This window comes from Patiria miniata, unplaced genomic scaffold, assembly GCF_015706575.1.
Source record: "Patiria miniata isolate m_02_andy unplaced genomic scaffold, ASM1570657v1 HiC_scaffold_30, whole genome shotgun sequence".
NCBI classification, from domain to species: Eukaryota; Metazoa; Echinodermata; class Asteroidea; order Valvatida; family Asterinidae; genus Patiria; species Patiria miniata.
The window spans coordinates 9,215,504-9,238,201 of NW_024037070.1; the positions used below are offsets into that span (position 1 = coordinate 9,215,504).

At 39.4% G+C, this 22,698-nt stretch overlaps 3 protein-coding genes across 3 annotated transcripts; all 3 read right to left on the bottom strand.

The window, feature by feature from the left end:
* Positions 1–778: 778 nt before the first annotated feature.
* Positions 779–6,230, bottom strand: LOC119739278 (polyadenylate-binding protein 2-B-like). Its single transcript, XM_038214153.1, has 7 exons — positions 6,122–6,230; positions 5,867–5,989; positions 4,831–5,013; positions 4,193–4,299; positions 3,413–3,500; positions 2,762–2,907; positions 779–878 (listed from the first exon to the last, which is right to left on the bottom strand). The coding sequence occupies exons 2-7, from the start codon at positions 5,987–5,989 to the stop codon at positions 845–847; spliced, it is 681 nt and encodes a 226-aa protein (XP_038070081.1). The 5' UTR covers positions 6,122–6,230; the 3' UTR covers positions 779–844.
* A 413-nt stretch (positions 6,231–6,643) lies between these two features.
* Positions 6,644–13,986, bottom strand: LOC119739279. Its single transcript, XM_038214154.1, has 5 exons — positions 13,856–13,986; positions 12,953–13,110; positions 12,035–12,221; positions 11,656–11,854; positions 6,644–11,123 (listed from the first exon to the last, which is right to left on the bottom strand). Exons 2-5 carry the CDS (start codon positions 12,970–12,972, stop codon positions 10,861–10,863), a joined length of 669 nt encoding a protein of 222 aa, XP_038070082.1. The 5' UTR covers positions 12,973–13,110; positions 13,856–13,986; the 3' UTR covers positions 6,644–10,860.
* Positions 13,987–17,540: 3,554 nt separating this feature from the next.
* LOC119739507 (polyamine oxidase 7-like) lies at positions 17,541–21,928 on the bottom strand. Its single transcript, XM_038214480.1, has 2 exons — positions 20,747–21,928; positions 17,541–18,240 (listed from the first exon to the last, which is right to left on the bottom strand). The coding sequence occupies exons 1-2, from the start codon at positions 21,810–21,812 to the stop codon at positions 17,777–17,779; spliced, it is 1,530 nt and encodes a 509-aa protein (XP_038070408.1). The 5' UTR covers positions 21,813–21,928; the 3' UTR covers positions 17,541–17,776.
* Positions 21,929–22,698: the final 770 nt, after the last annotated feature.

The following is a 22,698-nucleotide window of genomic DNA, read 5'->3' on the forward strand; positions in this document are numbered from 1 at the left end:
TTTAAAGAAACTGTGGCTTTTGGAGCCTGTTATTTAAAGGCACAAATCTAAATTTCCAAAGCTGTGAAATGAATTTAGTCATCAGAATACGAATACTATCTTTTAGTACAATCACAAGGAAATTGTTTACATCATAGCAATGCATTGTCCATAGAAAATAACCAGATTGATGAAAATAAGGTTGATTTTTATTTTTGGTAACTTTTTTTTTGGGGGGGGGGGTTAAGAAATAGCAATCTGTATCTAGGATTTGTCAGCTTTCTTCAATGTCCTCATAATTATATGAAGCAAGATGTAACCCCAAAAAAATTCTTAAAATGATACAAATTTGCGTTCTGGTGCAAATGAAAAGCAAGAGAAAAATTCTGAAATCAAGTTTTGTGTGATTCCCATTTCCCGTAAAATCAGTAGTGTATATATGTGGACATTGAGATGTTTTCTTCATCCCCGTATGCCCAAATTCACAGACTTCCCAGTGTCCTAGTTACCTCCATTGCAGGCCAACTAAACTTGGACACACTTTTAGCCTACTACTTTTTACTATGTATTTTTACTAAATGAGAAAATGGCATTGCAAAAAGGGACCGAGGCACGACACAGTGGCTCTCCATGCTTGGCATTATTCCATTTACCCCAGACTTCTACGATACTGAAGAGTCCAACAACCTCACAGCTTTTTGCCAAAACCAACCTCCATATTTTGTAATGTTTTTTTCCCCAAACAGCCAAACCCGCACAGCCCCCCCCCCCCCCCCCACCGCCTAAAAAAAACCCCACATTTTTTTTATATCGGAAAGTGCTCTACCACTGCAGTAACATTATGCAATTCATACATTCAATTTTCTCAGTAAGGGGAATACCTGGTGTAGCGTCTTGGTCTGTTGAGAAAAGAGAGAAAGATTTAGTGTTAGGTCGAGTCACACGACACTTTTTATAGGAATATGTGTGCACACTCCATATGGCCAGAATCACACTGCATATGGCCAGAATCACACTGCATACAGCTTGTGTGACAATCAGCAACAGTCTCATTATTTTAGAAGGTTTAACTACATTTCACCTGCAATGGTACCTGCTCTTTAGCTCAGACATCGGCAAATTTGAAAGAAATTCAAGTTAACCTGGATTTAATACCATAATCGTACATTTTCACCACTGACATCTTGTTCAGCACAAATCTTCAAGCGATTATTTGTGAATTATATTCGTAGGCTAGACAATTGTATACACATGTCAGCTGACTGATGGTGTTTTAAAAGGTAAAGCCACACTTTGTATTGAGCGTTGAGAGATTACTTTTGCTCCTGTGATGTCACTGTCAAAACACGAAGAGCTGTTGGTTACCCATTTACAGTGCTGTGTCTCTTGACAAATACTATTATTGCACGGTGCAACTGCAAACTCATTCTAATATAGATACTCCACCTCGTACAGTCTAAAATCAAATTGCTAAATCACCGTCTTGCATCCAGGAGAGGAGTGTCAGTCACTTACCACTTGTGAATCTTATCTGCCACCACTCACAGGATTTCATGACGAGAACAGCTGGACCTACATTTGGCTTTTCTTTTAGTCTTTTCTCTTTTTTTTCTCTTTTCTTTTTCTCTTTTTTTCTTTATCTTTTTTTTACTTCTTTTTTATTTTTTTATTTTTTATTTCTATTTTTTTTTTTATTTTTTATTTTTTATGTTTTTTTTATTTTTTATTTTTTTAAAAAAATACCTTGGTGCAAAAGAATAAGAAATTTTGATTAAAACACAAATAAAGCACACACAAACACTCTTGACAGATAAGCTACTTAATACAAACCAATAAACAGAAAATATGTCTATTAAAATCTGCAGCCCTGGAGCTACCCTTTTCTCGTTGGTTTCTCAAACCCCCCCCCCCAAAAAAAGAAATCCACCAAAATTCACTAACTCTTGGGCAGTTTTCTGATGTATTCAAAAACTTGATACAACCAGACACAACTTGACACAACACAGCCTTTGATTTTCCGATTTTGTCAAGCGCCAGAAAATTGCCAGTGTTTTTAATACAGCCCTGTGATGGATTTCTGTATAGTCAGAAATAAATTCCACTAAAATGGGCTACTGAAGTGACCTGTGTCCTGATCCAACTATCCTATTCAACATGTTCAAGTGACGATCCAGACCTGACGATGAAATGATTGGATCGTGTTTTTGAGACTTTCTTTTCGAGCTTACATTGGGTCCTTTCACAAAAGTTGCTGCATACATTTCATGGTAAATACTGGCAATTAACCTTTACCATGTTTACACCAAAATTTCTTTGGACAAGAATTCAACTTATTTCAGGTACAGTTTATCGCTAAAAAATCTCCAGTTAATGGACTAAAAAGGGTAGCAACACTTCAGCTTGATAACAAAGATTTTGTTCTTAAATGAAATTCACATTCATGTTTATTGACCCAAAAATGCACCATTTCTAAATATAATTTTGCAAAAGTAAATTAAGAAGCATTAAAAAGTTATTGGTATGTTTTTTCAATCGAACAGCCCATAAAATAAGCTTGATGAAACACAAAGAAAAAATGGAATCGTTTGAGGAGAAACACAAGAGTATGGAAAAGTAACATCTCATGAGGAACACAAAGTCATTTTTTCCCAGAATTTTTTTTTTCTGACTTCTGATGTACTTATGCATTGTAGTAACTGTTTTGTGCTACATGTAGCTTTTATGGATTGATAACTTATAATAATAATAATAATAAATCTAATTGTTATAATTGTGTGATTACCTGTATCTTCTTGGCCTGTAGCCACCGTAGACGTTGGCATAGGGACTGTAACCACGGTAAGCTGACCTTCCGGTAGCGCGGAATCGCGCCCGGCCTGGGCGGTCTGTCGTAGAGATACCAGGACGATTGGTGCGTTTAGCGCTCACCTGGTGTGCAAAGGAGGAATGTTTAGACACACGCAAGGATTTTTTTTTCCAATTATTTACACCGACCTCTTTTGTTCCCTATTGTTTTTGCTGAAGCAGGTGCCTTTTGAATAAGCCTTAAGTCATTTCACAAATTGATATGGACTCTGTGTACAAATTAAAGATTAAATGCCTCCGTAATGAACAAAATAATACAAGCTCTTTTCTAACTTCTGTTTACATACATATAATGCAGGTGTGTGAGTGACCACTTACAAAAATAGCTGAAAATAGCTTAAAAAAGCTGAACTTTGGAAATCTCCTATACCTTTGTACACAGCAAGTGAGGGAAAAAACTGAAAAAAGCTGAAATCCAAAAAAAAAAAAAAAATGAAATCAGCTTTAAAGCTGAGATTTCACACCCCTGATAATGATTAGATGGTTTTGTCTTGAACAAATGAGCCCAATCAGGAATTCTTTAAGCAATGCTTAACGTGTTGAATTGTTGTGAAGATGGGTTGCATACCTTGATCTGCCTTCCTTTGAATAGGGATTCATTGAGTGCTAGAGCAGGCTCCACCATATCCTTGTCGGAAAATTCAACATAGGCAAACCTGCAAAACAACATTGTTTCACATATAACACTTAAGATTCAAGCAAGTATACATGTACGTACTTACTTCAAACATTTGAATGGATAGATTTTTCCGGTAAAAGACTCAACTTTAAGATGAAATTTTGAATCAGGGCGATAAACAATTGTATATAGCATTTTTACCAACATTTTTATCTTATTAAATGCAGGGCATGAGGTCATTAATTCCAGTTCCACCTGATTTTATTTTCCGCAAAAGATCTCGGTGAGGTGAAAAGCCAATATTCAAATCTAGACTTGGCCTCCTTTTTATCTATGACTGAAGTCCAACCCTTGAAGATAAACCTTGCCAATATCAGCCTGATCTCAAGTCTACACAAAGCTAAAACTCATAAGTTAAGCAAGGTATGTGCATGCAAAACCTATAGATAATTCTTCAACGCAATCATGCTGAATTTGGCATCATCAAATGGCAACCGTTTTTCCTTTGATTTTCTTAATCTGTAGTCTGTACAACAAACAAATCATCTTGTGTCCTTATGACTAAATCATGTTGCAAGTTTAATCCCCTGGGTAGCACTGCCAAAGTTCCCAAGACTTGATTTGATTCATCTTGTTGATGGTGACGATTAGTCCACGGCGGAATAAAATCCAAATTCAGTCTTGGACCTGGAATAACTTGGAGATGGGTTCGGGTCTAATCTAACTTACCCCTTTGGATGACCAGTGAATTTATCACACAGGATTGTTACTCTGTTGATAGACCCACAGCCATGGAAATGTTCCTCTAATTCTTCTGCAGTTGTTGAATAATCGACCTGTAAAAAAACAAAAGATTAGAGTAAAATGTCCGCCAATTCTAGTCTCGCTGACTTGGGAACAAATATATATGCCATTTTGGAAAACAAGTACAGTGATTTCCAGGTGATTTCTAAAAATGTTTATTTTTGGGGAGGACTTTTTGACTACAATCTAAATTTTCAAAAGTATATGTATTGGTCCTTTTTTTTCCAATTTCCTTGTTATTCCACAACCCCTTAAAAATAAAAATAATATTCACAGTTCCGGCCAACCCTTGTCAAGTTGGTACACTGCATCAATACATTCCACTTCTTAAATTACAACAGTAAACATTGATAACGTTTAAGAAATGGGTAGGAATCAGTGTAATGTTTTCATCCCTTCACTACCTGACAACCATGGAGTTTCATGAAGGGTGGTAAAGTTTGTACAATGAGTGTGATCAACAAATACAGGTTGCCATTAAGCAGTTACCACTGTGAAGACATATATTCTTTTTACAGTAAATCCGTGTTCATAAAATGAGTCTAAGCTTTCCAATTTCTTACATTTCCCACATAAACTGATCTGTTATCCACCTCCTGTTTGTCTTCTAGAGACAGAGGCGCGGCCGGTCCGGCAGGAGGCGGTGAGCTCATGTTCATCTGCTTCTCCACTTCGCTCTGCATCTCCTTGAGTTTCTCAGCTTCTTCTTCCATCTCCCGGACGCGGGCTTTGATGGCTTCAAGTTCCTGCAGGAGAACACCAGAAAGTTTGTTTATCAAGTAATTGGACAAAACTACCGCGGTAGGTTAATTCTCTGAGCTTTTCAATATGTCTACATTGGTGTTGCAATATGGTTGCAATGAAACAAATGCACGAGTGTCAAACAATGAGAATGTGATTAGTGTTGGCCGCAATCTTGTTTACGTGAAGCTAGCCCTACTTCGCATGCATGGCATGCGTGAAGTGTACAGCGCCAATTCAAACAAGATGGCGACCTACACTAGCTCGACAAACTCGTCGTACGTTTCGCGTTTAAAAAAAAAATTGAAATAATTTTAACTTTCTATTCTAATATATACTGAAGGTATTCTTTGTCGCTGTTTCTACCATATAACATGTAGGCCTATAAAGTATTTTTTATTGTTCTTATACAAAAGTTGTTAACGCTGGGTTGACGACCCTTGACATATTTTTAGTAGGACCAGGACTCCATCATGCCCAAAGATCTTCAAGCGCCGAAGGCGCAAGATGGGGAACTCCATAGAAATTGCGAAATCGTCATGGACGCCATTCCAGTGAGCAAACCATTGTGAAAACCATTGTTTGCACAATGGTTTGCTTAGAGTAAGCAAACCATTGTGCAAACAATGGCTTGCACAATGGTTTGCTTGCTCGAATGGCGCCCATGGCGATTTCGCAATTTCTATGGAGTTCCCCATCTTGCGCCTTCGGCGCTATAACTTATAAGATCTTTGATCATGCCCATTGCATCTTCAATCACGTCACACAATGCACAAACATGACTAGCCCTACAGCATGAAACAACGAACATATCAACATGATCAATGACAAACCGAGCACATTAAATGTTTCACTTACAGCATCTTCAACACCCGTTTCATCTCCGCCCGGTGACTGAAACCCTGGCATGCCTGGAGAAGTTTCTTCATCAGGTCCAGCAAGTAGCGCATCTTCGGTTTGGTCGTCAAGATAATCTGCCATCTTAAAATGAATCAGGATTTGGAATACTTCATTTTTCCCCCCAAAATACAGTTTCAATGTTAATCAACTTGGGTGGAAAATGGTCTCAAATAATGTTTCTTGCAGAAAGTGTTACCAAATTGGCATACTTACGTTTGCTTTTTATGATGTTGCTGGATTGAATAATCCAACAAACGCGTCAAGTAACTGCTTGTGTGAAGTTAGTTCTGATCTACCGGGCACATTAAACAATTTCGGACAATTGAGGGCGCTAAAGCGTAGTCACAGAGCCGAGGCGGCCTAAAGGTCAAACAATGTTTTCATAATACATTTTAGAAGCATACAACACAAAAAAGCTACAACATACCATACATAAAATGAAGACAAATACCAAGAATTTGACCATTCTGGAACTAAGAATTAAGTGACCACATTATGCGGACTCACTGTTTACTTGTCTCAAAACTTAATTTAATGGCGAAAGTAGAAGTGAGTGGGATAGACTGGTTTCAAGTGGTTGGTTTTTTTTTCACAAATATTTCAGTGTTTTAACTTTATTTTCGGAGAAAGTCAAACAACATCCTTGATTTATGTACAATAACTTGAATGATAATGATTCATAAATTGCTGAAGCATGGGCAAGAAATTATCAATTATTAAACAAACACATGGGTCTTTGGGTTTATGTCGATCCTTTGCGCTTTTATTTAATATTTACAATTCAGGAAACAAAGAAATATCTGAATAAAGTATCTTCAAATTAACATCCATTTATAAAGATCACATAACTATCGCAAGCATTGAAAGTCTTTAGCAAGAAAACTATACATAAAAAAACATGGAAATGATAAATGAGTTGCAGTTACAAATTAAAATAATTTTTCAAAACGAACAAAAAAAGCCTTGACTTACAGACCTACATGTTGGACATGCATACACAAGACACTTAAGTATCATTGAAAATGTTTTTAGTCAAAACGTCTTAAAATATTGTTTAGTTTTTCATGAAATTTAAGAAAAGGAACTGAGTTTATCAATATTACAGGTACCTAACAGATCTAAGATAAAGAGTGATGCTTTAATAAGTTCCGAGTACACAAAAAAGTCAAACAATTCTAACAGGAAAACAGTTAAGTCTTACACTGGATTCAACATCAGTTTGCACCAGTTAAGGGCAAGTTTTTTGTTTGTTTTTCTATTTTACATGTGTTTTCAATACCAAGAAAGTACAAAGTGTTCTCATACCTATGACAAGAGAACAAGACAAGCCCTTGGACACCAAGGCTCTTTTGCAAAAATAGATCCAGGTATATAATGTTAAAAAAAAACATTACAAATATATGTAAGTAAAAGAATATACTTATCATACATGTATGGATGCATGTAAAAGAGCGACACAGTTGTATAATTCATGTAGGCTTTCCAGTTTCTTGTCCCTTGACTTTGGAATGCTTAAACATCAGTTACATCATGTACACCATACTTTGGTGGTTTTATATTTTGATAAGCCTATGTGAACTTGACTAGTTAAATACTCCAGGAAGCAGGAAGACACATACACATCTGCATGGGTGGGCATGAATTACATACATCCCGAGGACAGACAGACAGACAAAACCAGAACAACAGATTCTTTGTTGTCTGGAGAGTTCATCTTTTGTTGAAAACGGTCCTCTATCATGGGGTTAGGTGCTATAGTCCATGGGAGAGTGTTATATTATAGGGACAAAGGGAAACATATATCCTTGTCCTCGAGAGTAATGTAAAACACGACTGTGTGTGTACATGTGTGTTACAAAGTGAAAGGAATACATGAACTGTACTGTACATGTATGACTAAATTCAGTCCTTATCTTTTCAGCAGTTTACAGTCACATAAGATCACATGACCACATTTCCCCAAGTTCAATGACCTCTGCTTTTTTCCTCGCCTTTTTTGTCGTAGTTTATAACATGATCATGGAAATCTGTTATAAATCTTTTGAATCCATTTGCTGCTAGAGAACCTTTCTGGAAATGTTTGAGAAGTTATCAATGTTCATTATTTTCAGTGCTTGGGCAAACCAAAGTGTGAAAACCTGATTGGCTTGGCTTAAGAACTACCGGTACCTCAGTAAGTTGAGTTAGGTAATAGGTATACAATTCATATTATGAGCTACATGTACATGTGCCTTCCTGTTGATCATGATTCAGTTATTATGTGTTAGAGATATGACATGGGCAACTCACAATAATACAAATGGCTCATTATGTACATGAAAATATGGTTAGCTGGGTCCTTAAAATGCACCTCAAAACTCTGTCACTAATGGTAATATTGTGAGGTCATAAAATGCAACGTTTACCGTATGTACAATAATTGCTTACTGAGGAACAGTCAGCCTTTAGTGTCATTCACTTCTCAGTATGTCCGAGTATATATCCCATGTAGGCACCAAGTCTTTAAATTGCTGCAACTTATACTTGTCAGCAAGTTTTACATACATTTTTACATAAAATTGTGGAAAAAAAGTACATGTAATACTTTGAACTAAACTTCATGACTACCTTTCAAGCTCCTCATGAAATGCAAGCAGAATTTGAAGAGTTTTGTAGAAAAAAAATGAGGCGAGTGGAGTGCCTTTACAGGCATATAGGATCATTTGCATTTATCCCAATAGTAACCTAGCGAATTATTATCAAAAAGCTTACTTGGATTAGAGATTGTACTGGTACTAAACGACCCATGAAATTGTTTCGCCTGGCTTGCTGTCATTTAGAAGAAATCAAGGAATGTAGGTGAATTCCTTGACGGATCGTTGAAAATAAAAACTTCTATTGACAAAATCGGGTTTCATGATCAAAAATGCGGTGCATGGTTTTTCACTACTTTCTCAAAGAAGTGTAATTTTCACTGAGCTGAAATTCCAACAGGTTAGGATTTGAACATTCTTCTTTAGACTTTAGGTGTTATTATTGGAAATTAACAAAATGCATGAAAAAAATGATCATATGTGCCTTCAGCAGTGTCCGAAACTTGTTTATGGCTACAGAAACATCCACTGTAACATGATACTAACATCCACTATCAAAAGTTTCAAAATTTGACATGCAACTCAATTTTGCACAAGCTTATCCTTGCAAACCAAAACACAATGGATGCTTCATATAACTTTACAAAGACTTTCAGCCATAACTGTAACATTCGTGTACTTCTACTGGGGACACAACATTAATTAGTGGAACAGCAATTCCTTGAGCTTTTTACAATGCTGATTGTTAAGTGTAATAAAAATATGTCTTATGAAAATCATTCTGTGTACATGTATGTAATTTGTGAACTTAAAAAAATAATGTAAGACTATTAGCACTACAGCACAGAGATACGGTAATGTTGCTAAAATAAAAGTCGAACAATGTGAGAAAAAAATCACATTGATTGACTTTTTTTGACCCCAAAAATGTACATTATTTTTGAGGAAAACATCAAAAAAATTTAATCAAAAATAAAAGACTAGGGCATTTTTATTTTTGAAAATTTGTGGGTTTTTCCCTTCTTTTTCTGTAAGCCTCTCAATAGTCAAATCATCAATGCAAAAATTGCACAACCGTTACAGAAATTGGAATCAGCAAGATTATTCAACAGTTATTATTGAAAATAACCAACAATTTTCTCCAAATCTGTAAATTTTCAACATACATTGTAATCCTATGGACACAACAAGCAGACTTTCTTTAACCCTTACCATACCCAATCCCATCAAAATCCACCTGCATGTTTTGTTTGATTCTGTTGGAGTTGGAGTGAGTTCTGCACTAGTAAACTGATTATGCTTTACATGGGGTTAGGCATACCACCATAATCAGAGTCCAACAATTTGGGTGTTGAGCTACTATATGGTGTTGGATTCTGCAGGAGAGAGCAAGGCTCTTAGTAAATCACTCAAGGGAGTTAGGGATAATGAAATGTGGAAATCTCTTCCATGGCTGCCTTCACATTAATGTTTGGTCACATCCAACAGGCTCAATGCCATTTCCTTTTTTTTGGTTATGATTTCTCCCTTTCTTTTATATAAAATCACCTTGCTAAGAAAGAGCTTGTGAATGATGTCAAGAGACACATATGGTCTGTATTGCAAGCCCCCTTGATTCTCTCTTCAAAAGCTAGTTGTGAAAGCATGCTCTCTTGCAGGTAGCCTCTACATAGCAGAACGTATAGAATGAGGCCATATGGACTCCGCGTACAAGTACCCCTTAACGGTTACAAAGGGAGAGTTGATGAGGGGGGACATTCAAATGCACTGTCCACGGTGCATGGCACCTTGCGCCTTAAGCTTTAACACGCAGAGGCCACAGATGCAGAGTAAAATAACTTGTGCTTACTTTGCCGCTTACGCACGAGAACCAGTAAGCCTATGCAGTGTCCTACCCACTAGAGATCACTCGAAACTGGCCACAAAGCGCCCTCTACTGTTCATGCACGGAGCCAATAATAAGAAGTTGTGCCATTCTTATTGTCAATGCTGCAGCTCCCACATGAGATCTTAGGAAAGCATAATGCTCATTGTTCTAAGGTAAAAAAAAAATATGAGCTAAAATGCAAGACAATGCTTTGTGACCATCGCAAGTTGCATAATTTGTTCAACAAGCCCACCACAAAATTAACCAAAATAGCTAAAACTTTTTGTTATATACCAAATCGGCTCACCATCATAGCAAACTATTTTAATTTCGTCCAATTAAAGCCATTTATTTGTACTCAAAGAGTCAATATGTACTCTTAATTGAGAATAAAAAAGAAAACTGCATTCCTTGTTAAAAATAATATCATGCACCCCGTCAATATTAAAAAAAAAAAAATATGATCCAAAAAATACCGAAAGACAAAAAAGGTTTTTTTTCACAGGACACACCTAACTCTGACCTGCAGTACTAGGAATGGTCGTTGGGACTATTGTAGCGTTACTACCACTGGAGGATGTTGTGAGGTCACTGGCAAAGACTCCTGATGTCATGGGCACCACAGGGGGTGAAAAGGAAGGCAGTTCATTGGTCGTTTGCTCAGTGTGGGCGGAGACAGGGAAGGAAGCTGTACCAGGATAGGCTGGAGGAGGGCCCAATATCTGCACTGGCTCGGAAAGCACCGGCTCAACAGGTTGAACTGCACTGGCCATTTCTGAAAAACGAAGGACAATTTCAAAGTATGTCCTGTGTGTAATCTTTCTTGTGGTGGTATTAAACTTCATCTCAGATCCTAACTCTCCAAGATCCTACAATTAAATGCACCCATTGGTTTACTAATCTATGTACTCAGTTTACTCACTATTACTTTTCACAGGGCTTTATGACCTTGAAAAGCGAAGAGCAAAGAATGAAAATATTCGAACTTCCACAGTGGGATTCGAACCCACGACCAGTTACTTACTACAGTGGACATCTAAACATTGGACAACCCAGCTTGTTAGAGTCAACACCACACTGAAGTACACAGTACAGATGTACTTATAAAATCACATTTGTAATAGACACAACACTGTACCGTTAGTCCCTGTACAGCCCCAAAGCGCCCTGCCCCCTACTTCTTATACCGCCCCAAACCACCCAGAATGCTATGGTTTATGGATTCATAAATATAACACAAGTGCTAAAGAGTTAAATCTGAAAGATCCCTGATGATGAAAAACTTCTTCCGCAAGTCACCAACTAACCTGGCTCTTCCGATGTGTAGGGAGGCGGCATCCCTGTCACCTCTTCATACTTAGGTAGCTTCCACTCCTGACTGCTGTACTCTGGCGGTCCGGTGAATTGACCTTGTGGGTTCAAACTGTCCCCATACCGCGGCTGGACAGGACACTCCACCATTCCTTGATTGTCGTATGGGGACAGCAACTCAGCTTGTGGCAAATTCTGTACAGAAAAGGAATAAATCAGAAAAAGAAACACCAAGTTTGGCAAGTCAAAGTAACTTATAGCATTCTTGTTGGATATGTAACAGAAACTCCACAAAAATTCATCACTGTTTTTTAAAAAGCTAAAGGCATGGTCATGTCATTCTTTTTAAAATGGAGCCTAGATCTCACTACCTACCTGTCTTTCTTCGGACGTTCTCTGAGACCGTTGCAACTGGTGCACCCTTCCATGAGCTGATATGACAGCACACCTAGTGGAACCGTCCGGCATGATGATGCGCACCTCACGGGCTGCTGAATTGCGCCTGACCTGGTACCAACACAGGTAGACCGTCAGCTTCAGCACAATGGCAAAGATTAAAATTCTGCAAGGGAATAAAATGGTACATTATAAATAATATACATGGACATCACTTGGCACCCTGTGCACAAACCCTATGAGACTGGTCGAAAACTTCCAAGTGTTTTCTCAGCAGATGTTTCAATATTTTCCTTGCTAAATTTGACTTTTTTTGATGTTATCACTTTCTGATGGCTGATAGGTCACTGCAAGACAGGGCTCTGGAGTGCTCTGAAACATGCAAAACTAAATTAGGCCAACTTTACTCAATCTTTAGCTAGCAAATTTCTCCAAAAATTCCACTAGACAAAAGAAAGGGGGTGCGAGTATTTCACCAACCAAGTTTGCAGACTCAAATCAATTTTTAAAGGAGACTTTTCTTCAATATTTTGCACATGGGTGGGAAGTCAAGTGATTTCAAAATGAGGCCTAAGACTAGACTGGTACATGTCCAATCATGTTTCAACTGTTGGAGAAGACTGACCTCTTCATTCAGTATCATTAGTCTGGTGGCTGACAATGGACAAATGTGTAGTAGTTGGAAACTAGTTCCCAGTTCATGCCACATGCTTCTTAAATTCTTTTGGCATGGTTGATTGATACAGTACTGAAGTGATGTTGGACTGGTTTTTTTCTGGTGACTCTCACTAATATACAGTATTGAGAGTCCCAAATTTTCGGACTAAGTCACTACAGGCAAAAATTTGTATTGTCCATGTATGGAATTCTTCCTACAGTAACAACTTAGAAACTTACACATAGAAGTAATACTCCATTTTGTCTGTGGGACTATCAATAAAAGCAGAATATTGTTTTCAGCTCTCGTTGTGTGAAATTACATCAGCTCTCCCAAAATCCAACAGTGACTGAGTCTTGGCTTGCGTCTTTATTCCCAATTCAATCTTGATGAAATGCTGCTTGAAGAAAAAAAAAAAGATTTATTCAGCGTAATTTAAAATTTTGACATTTATTAAAATTTGAGGTTGGCCACCTGCTTTGCAAGCATTCATGCACAATTTGTGGTATGAAGTGCAATTTGGTCCTGTAGTAAAATGGCTGAAAAAAATTACCAAAGGCAATGCGACCTGATAACACTATTTTACATTTTTAACAGGCATTGTTTTCTTCTTTTTGCTCATTTGGCATTGATTTTCACATCACATGATGAACGACAAAGAGTAGTCCAAAACTTTGGGACTCTCAATACTGTGTATTGAGAGTCCCAAAACTTAAGGCATATGGTGCAAAAGTTTGTACTGCGTAAAAAAAGCAGCACGCGTTAAATAAATAAGCATATTCTTACTCACTACAGTTTGAAATAGGATAAGCAGAAAAGTAAACAATCCAAATTTTCGGGGATTTTAGGACGCAGTGCCCCTTGAAGTCCAAAAACATAATAGTGTCTTTTCGTTCCCTTACAATTAAAATGTAATGGGGTCCTCATGTACAATGTAAACGTACATCATTACAAATACCAACCATGTCTGAAAAGGAGGAAATACGTCCCCCGTGCAAATTACATTGATTCACAAATCAGACACTGTTTTTAATTTATTTTTAGGACAACCGGAAAAAACATATTCAACTTCCTCCTTCCAAAATGTTGTCTGAAATCTCTAAAGTAAAATATACAGCCGGGAGATACCAGTGTTTACTTACCAAATGAAACGTCCATTTTGCCGTGGAAAAAAGCTTGAATTTAGTGTAAATTTGTGTAGTTAGGAGCGACTGTTACTGCTGCTAAATCTGTGCATTAAATCGTACTGGTAACCATGTCACTAGAGACAATGGTTATGTCAATGATCGACGGAAAGGAGGGAACCAGCGAAACTTTACGTCATTTTTAGACTGGTACAATGTGTACATGTACGTAAGTAGCGTATTGCAATCTCTATGGCCTTTGACTCTTGAGTGTTGGGATTATTTGGCAATATCTCGAAGTCCAAAACATTACGGAAGGCCAGTTGCATGTGTCAGGTTTAACGAGTGAAACATTTTTGTATTGCCAAAATAATGCAAAAAAACCGTACATTTTGATGCACAACTTTAGCTTTGAATGACTCTCGCACCCATCATTGCGTTTTCAAGATGACGGGGGGGGGGGGGGTTGAACCGTGCATGGATCATTATGGGCTTATGGTTGGATCATGGAGGTCAAGGGGAAGGTATGAGTTTTTGGATCTATGGAATTTGTGTCTGGTCTTCAAAAGACGTTAACACCCAGTGGCAATTTCTGAGACAATAAAGGGGGTGGGCGAAAACCATTAATAGCTAAACTGTCTGAGGTATTTATGAATAAGCATTCATAAATACCTAAGACAGTTTACGCATTCCTATTGGTCGAGAGCCCGTCACGTGGCCGGTCTTAAACGGATGATAAAGACATGCATGGGTGCGTTTTGGCGGTCATAATCAAGAATTGGTTGGTTGTTTCTTGTCGGCGAATTTCTTCGGGAATTTTAAATGGATGAGAATTACTCACGACAATGCAATACTAAAACCCCCAAAGCAATTAACCAAAGAGAAACAACAGAACCAGTTTTTGGTTATGACCACCAAAACGCACCCATGGCTAGCTGGTCTTAAACACTTTTCCAGTGTCACGATAAAATGTGGACTCCTAAATATCCAGTGCCTCTTAACGTTTCATTGGTTGAACGTTCACAATCCTCACGTAGGCATGCGCAACACTACCAGGGAGTCAGAATTTTATAGTTCTAAATTCAAAACGCAACGCGCCAGGTGCGTTCTGCGCGACATCGCGCAGAACATGATAAGCGCGCGTCAATCTCCATAAAAGGGTTGTTTACATCTTACTCGCCAGCTGAACACTCCATTATTTTGCAAGAGGGATGTTTCAAAAAGCATAAAGTGAATTTGTTGAACAAAATCGGGATGTTTTGAACGAATTATATGATTTTTTTTTTACCGAAAAGGTATTTATGAATGGGAATAAATATGTGCTCCGTCGGTATTTAGTATCACTCTGTTTAAGACCACTTAGAGTCTGGGTGCTGATAATTACCCTCGCCTCCGGCTCGGGTAATTATCAGCACCCAGACTCTAAGTGGTCTTAAACAGAGTGATAAAAACCTCCGAAGCACACATTTATTCCCTTATTATATGGCAGGTAAAACAAAAACATGTCGACGAAATGCATTCGGCAAACTTCGGACATTTTCGGAAACGGGAGGCATTCCTCCCGTTTTTGGTCACGTGTCGTGGCGGTTACCCAACCAAAGAATCGTCAGAAATAGTCAGAATCGTTTGGTCTGAGAAACAGACTAGTATAGGCCCTACCACTGATGATGGGCCACTGGAATGTCATGTACGTCGTGACAATATGTAAATTTTAGTTTTCGTTGCATGATTACACGAATCAATAAGTACGGCGAGCCAAAGTAACATTAACATAGCATTAGTAAAGTCTTTAAAACAATTTAGTGCTATCGACGATGTCTGTAATGTATTAAAAGATATCTTAAATCTCAAATTCTTTTAGAGATATCTCTAAATCGTTAAGAGATATATCTAAATTGTGTTTTAATCTGACGCGGTTAGCAATTAGTGAATCTGTTGGAATTCTTTTTAAGCCAATAAAATAGATGAGATTTTTTTTACATGTAACGGCTGGGGCGAAGTGGGGATGGGGCGAATTGGGGATGGGGCGAAGTGGGAATGGGGCGAAGTGGGAATGGGGCGAAGTGGGAATGGGGCGAAGTGGGAATGGGGCGAAGTGGGGATGGGGCGATGTGGGGATGGGGCGTTGTGGGGATGGGGCGATGTGGGGATGGGGCGAAGTAGTTAGGGGCGAAGTGACATGGGGCGACGTGGAAATGGGGCGAAGTGTCCGACATTCAAGCTGACGACCTCGATGATGACTTATGATGTAAAAAACAAAATGGTAACACCATTCACTTCATAATGCAATACTTGACAGGCAACACCGGCGATTTTATCATGCATTCGATGGCAACATGATTCGTGCAACGCAATGCATTTAGTGGTTCAACGGAGCCGTAATCGATTTAGAGATATCTCTAAATATTTAAAGATATCTTTAAATCTGCGAATGCAAGAATTAAGTAGGTGGCTTATTATTTAACTCACACTTTAGAGATATCTGTAAATGACTTATAGATATATCTCAAAATTAATCATATCCCTCATTTAGAGATATTTTAATGACTTAGAGATATCTTATATCTATAAAACATTTAGAGATATTTCTAAATGAATTACATATATCTCTAAATAATTAAAGATATCTTTAAATAACTGACAAAAAAGCTCTTTCGTGTGTCACTTATTTATCAAAATAATTCGTCTTTTAAACGATTGGGAGAAATCTTGAAGTATTTAGAGATATATCTAAATATTTAGAGATATCTCCCAATCATTTAGAGATATCTTTAAATTGTTTTTAGAGACGTTGATATATGCTATATGCTACATGGCTTGCCATACAAGCCCAAGTTCAACTCTAGCTCTATAGAAGTTAAGAATGACTTATTGTCATTCTAATAAGCAAGTCAGTTGTATGATACTGAACACGACCTTATATACTGTGAACCCGTCGCCCTAGCGCTGAATAAGCACTGGTATAACGGATGGATTCTGTGATCTACATGTATTTTTTTTATCGTCACAAAAGCACCTTTGGATGTCTCTTTTTCAAGTTTTCAAAAGACGTACATTATGAGTATTTATTCATTTATTTATCACATGACAGTTCTTTACCGGTACTTGCCCAAACAGTTTTTTTTAAATGTTTTCCATTGGGGCCCTGCAAACAGTTCACGTTTTTAAATAAAGTTAAGCAAAGTAAAATTCAAAAGGAAAAAGTGCATTGGTGGACCAGACTAGCAAGATTATTACTCAGTAGTGCTTAGGAAATATTTACACGAAAAAGTTACAAATACAGTAGTGCATTTTAAACATAGTATAAGCAGGCGCGGTTCTAGAACCAATATTTTGGGGGGGCTAGCAGGGTGGATCCAGAATTTTTTTTCAGGGAGGCGTGCTGAAATGTAGACCGGTTATTTTTTCCAGACACTTAGGCCTCCGAAAATCAATAGGTGTGGGGGGGGGGGGGGGGGGGGGGGGGGGCCTCATGCCATATTTTCAATGGGGAGCGCCAATAAAATCCTAAAATCATTGACACTATATTAACTAATGCACCCTTGTCACGACTATTTTTTTTAGGGAGACCGTTCGCATGTACATCACAATCCTTCTTTTTGCTAATGCATTTTTTTTTTTTAACGGAATTTATTTTGGGGGGGCTAGACTAACTTTTGGGGGGGCTAAAGCCCCCCTAGCCCCCCCCCCCCCCCCCCCCCCGTAGAACCGCGCCTGAGTATAAGGCCTATACGTATACGTTTTGTATATTAATTTGTACATGGATTAAAAAAAAATCCGAGAGTACACCTGCTTATTGAACGTTAGAAATGACACACCGATGAGATTAACCTAAAACAATACCATAATAATCTCGCCGGAGAGGCACTGCATTAAACCCAATTTCCGCGGTTGATAAAACTTAAACAAGTGGTAACCAAATTCTTGACGCCGCCTAACTTAGTTTAAGATATAATACAGTATCAAAAATAGACTGCAAAGACCTAAGAGCGATGCACTACTACTGCGAATGGAGCACGCCATATTAGCCTTTTCGCATTCGAGGCCAAACCCTTCGAAGGCCGGGCATTCCGCGAAGTCTTCAAGACACTGCAGCATCTTGCGGGCCTCGCGGTCCCCTGAGTCTAAACCCCCGGCGATGTAGCCATTTAAGTCTTCGGAAGTTGCCTCGCCGCCGAAGAAGAGACGTCCCACTCGGCTCTGGAGTTTCTGGCGGCATTTAGTAGGAACCTCCACAGGGACGTTGCTATAGGAGCCTTTGGTGAGGGGATTCTGAGACCAGTCAGTCACCAGGATGTTGGTGGCTTCAGGGATGCTGTCACCGTACATGTCACGAAGGACTTGTTGTATCTCGGCTTTGGTCGTGTTTGAAGGTTGTGCCTCCACGCGCCGAGATTCATCACCTATAGTTGAATAAAATGCACAATAATTATTGTATGAGCAAACAGTTGTGAATCCAAACCATCAGGTCACTATGACATTGCAGTCAAAGGTGGCGCAATAATGCCGGTTGCAAACAGTCTTTCCCTGAAAAACAACCTACAAATTTTCCTCGGTTACAGCACTGCCGCTGGAACAAACTTTTGCCAGGGGGCGCTGGAATTTCTAAAGGACGGACAAAATTACGAAAGCGGAGCGCAAAGCCCTTAAGCCAAAAAAAATTCTCCGGTTTCTGGTATGGAGCTTGCCCAAAAAGTGGTGCGGCGACGCGGCTTTTTTTTTTTTTTTTACCTGATTTTTTTGCTCCAAATGTCGGCTGATGACTGCAAATGGTGCCCGACTAAACTTAGTGCAAATATATGGGAGTCCAGAGAGGCCACATAAAGCTTATTCTCGACCATAACCCCATCTAAAAACACGTTAAAATTGTGCAGCAGCAGGATTCCAGTCAAACCAGTGGGTGAGTTTGGCGGTTTTGAGACATCATCTTTCATTGAAAAAAACAGTTTTCATTTTGCCGACGCGCATGGCTACGGCGACGCGCGCGCATACCAGAAACCGGAGACTTTTTTGGCCTTACGTCGTGGCTTAATAATTTTGGAATATGGATGCTTTACGGTGCAATCTGAGGCGATTCCTGGCCACTTTCAATTGACTTTTTTAGCAAACGTTTTTTGAGATTACTCTTAAAACGTTTAACTGTACTGAAAAGCGGAGAACCTACATTTTTATCTCCATTTTTGGTCCCACTGAAAAGAATTGTATCATCATTATGCATGACATCGCATATAAATATTAGGTTGCTTTCTTACATTTAGTAAATTCCTTCGTGTCTGTTTTGTTTTGTGTTATTTTCCAAGCCCTTACGGCGTGGGGCAACAGGGCCAGGGGCCCGCTTTAAGGCCCCAGAAAATGTTAGATTCTGGATGCACTGTGATGAAATATACTGAAGCATACTAAAACTTATAAAACACGAAAGGACGTTTTTTTTTCTTCAAGTTAAAACAAATGGTTCCATTAGAAGCGGATGAATTTCTGTAGTCTTAAAAATATTCACATAGTTCTAACTCACCAAACGATGTAGCTCTCGATATATTTGCAGTGTTATTTGTTTATTACAGGGAATGGCAAATATAAAAGCCTAAACGACCCATTGCATCTTTATGTTTATGATCGGTAGATGGCAAGTTTGGGGCTATAGGCAAGGATTTGTCGGTCGACTGAATTTTTATGAGGACAAACTTGCATAGGGTAACACATGATATTTTATGTTTTATTAAAACGAAACTACACTGGAATTGGCGTAAAGCATGCATGACTAGTTTCAATGAAAGCCCGTCCCACTCCTATTATGTTGTGGATGTGTGTTCACCTTGCTACTTGTTTATGTTGAGTACATAAGGCAAAAAAAAAGTCTCCGGTTTCTGGTATGGAGCTTGCCCCAAAAGTGGTGCGGCGACGCGGCTTTTTTTTTTTTTTACCTGTTTTTTTTTTTTTTTTGGCTTCAAATGTCGGCTGAGTGACTGCAAATGGTGCCCGACTAAACTTAGTGCAAATATATGGGAGTCCAAAGAGGCCACATAAAGCTTATTCTCGATCATAACCCCATCTAAAAACACGTTAAAATTGTGCAGCAGCAGAATTCCAGTCGAACCAGTGAGTTTGGCGGTTTTGAGACATCATCTTGTATGGCTACGGCGACGCGCGCGCATACCAGAAACCGGATACTTTTTTTTTGGCCTAATGCTAGCAACGTCAATGAAACTTTTAAATGAAAAGAAAAACCATCAGGGGAAAGGTATGAATGATTGAATGATCTATTGAATGATCGAATGAAAAAAGTCCTGGCAAGCACAACCAACTTTGCCACCATTGTCATGGCCGAGGTTATTGCTTTCGGGTCAAAGCTTCCAGTGGCGGAAATATCATAGACATATGTCATGATTTTAGATACCTTGAGAGAAATATTGATTCTGCACTGCCTGAAGATTTAGAAAATACCTCCTCTTGATATTTTACAATGTTTGTGCAAGACGTTTCGAAGCGCTGCGCTTAGCCGCGGCAAAATTAGAAACGAACAAAACGAAGGAGATATTTGTAGAGCAATAGTGTATAGGCGCATTAATTTCATCGTCGTAGAACATGCTGGCTGGAACACATTTTTGCCCAGGAGTAGGGGTGCTGAAGCATATTCCAACACCCCAATCCAAAAAGTTGGGGGTGCTGCAGCACCCACAGCACCCCCCGTTCCCGCGGGCTTGGGTTGCAACCACGTTGCAGAGCCTCTTCGTAACGACGTTTGTGTGAAGAATAACTCGGAAATTTGGCGCGTACACATACACTGTTGGAGGTTATCACACTGGAAGGATATTTCCTAGATATCCACCTGGTATAATGTTTAACATGACCACTTATGGGTGGTGTATTAATACAACTTCTGAAAAAAATTCAAGTTGCAAACTACATTACCAGCAACAGTGACCATCATCATTGGTGTCCCGCTTGGAAACAGCCCCTCTGCCTGGTAGTTGAGAAACAGTGGAAAGTAACCTCTTTTCTCGCTGGCGTAGAGAATCCATTCGGCATCATCCCAAAACTTGCTGGGAAAGCTAACATAGATAATGGTGTACGCGGCCATCTGAAACTTCTTGATCTCAACATCTTTCCATTCTGGGAGAGGCGGGATGAACTGGACCAAATTGTTCTGCAAGACGCCGATGCTGAAGGTGATAAGAACGTACTCGCCGATGTATCGCGTGCCATCCTCACACGTCACGACTACTGATACGTCATTCCTGTAATCTATGGATACTACCTTCTGGCTCAGACGGGTGTGGTTGATGTATTCTGGCGTCTTCAGGAAACCAGCAACCTCGTCAAAGATTCGTTCGAATCCTCCTTCGTCAGTGATGTAGTCTATGGTCTCTTCACTCAGGCGTTCAAAAGCTGCTTTGGTAGAAGAAACCTCAGGTGCCTCGGCGTATTCGAAATCATATTCAAACCATTCGATCGCCTTGTCGATCGCACTTTGTGGTATCCACTCACCGATTCGAAGGGCAGAACGCATGGATATGTCTGGTAAATCGTCATTCTGTTTCAGTCTTGCGCTCAGTTCGTGAAGTTTTTCGATGCCTTTCTCCAAACGCTCGTAGTTCGCATCGGCCTCGTCAGTCACATCGTGCCCAGTCGCGTTGCGGATCGTCAAACTCTCATAATCACTCGTGTGACGACCTAAGTCAAGATCGCGGACAATTTGATGGGTTTTAGAATTTTCTGGGGCTGCCCACAGTGCCCCAAGCCCCACTGTGTAGCCAGCGAATTGTGTGCTCTGGACGCGCCCACCGGTCCGATCAGCAGCCTCAACGATGATAAAGTCATCCATTCCATTATCGTGGAGAGTCCTGGCCGCTTGTAAGCCAGAAGCCCCCGCCCCTAAAATCAAGATTTTGGCTCGAGTGTCGGCATGGTTGACCAGTGCGTTTATATGGAGACAGAACAGCAAAAGATTGAGAAAAACTTGAATTTGAGGAAACATGATGAGGCTATAATGTAACCGACCATTTAATTGAAAGTTAATTGAGTAGAGTCGTCCGTGTTAACGTATAGGCCTAGTATAAAGTTGACAGTATCATAAAGTCTACACGCATACCATGACTGGACATGTGTCACGCCCCAACTATCGCATCGGTCCCAACTATAGTTGGGCCTGTCCCAACTATAGTTGGGCCTGTCCCAACTATAGTTGGGCCTGTCCCAACTGTAGTTCCACAGTTGGGCTGGCCCAACTATAGTTGGGCCTGTCCCAACTATAGTTGGGACGGTCCCAACTGTAAGTTCCACTGTTGGGCTGGCCCATCTATAGTTGGGCCACTCCGATCTTTTTATTTTGCGGTGTCCCAACTATAGTTTACATTGATGTACAACTGTAAAACGTTCCCTACAGCTCTGATACACGTCTGACTTTACTGGGGACCACTGAAATTAGTTATTGATGGGGCGAATCTATAGTTGGGCCACTCCAATCTTTTTATTTTGCGGTCCCAACTATAGTGTACATTGTTGTACGATTATAAAACATTCCCTACAACTCTAATACACATCTGACTTTACTTGGGACCAATGAAATTATCTATGGGTGGGGACCATCTGTAGTTGGGCCACCGCAATATTTTTATTTGGCGGTCCCAACTATAGTTTACATTGATGTACGACGACTATAAAACATTCCCTACAGCTCTGTTACATACTGTCCGACTTTACTTGGGACCTTTGACATTAGCTATGGGTGGGGCCCATCTATAGTTGGCCGGCCATGGCAATCTTTGAATTTTGCAAAATGTTGCTGGACAATCAACCCAGCAGCTGGACAACTCATCCAACTAGGCAGTACCACGTGACCGGCCAGCCTTGCGGCATGCATG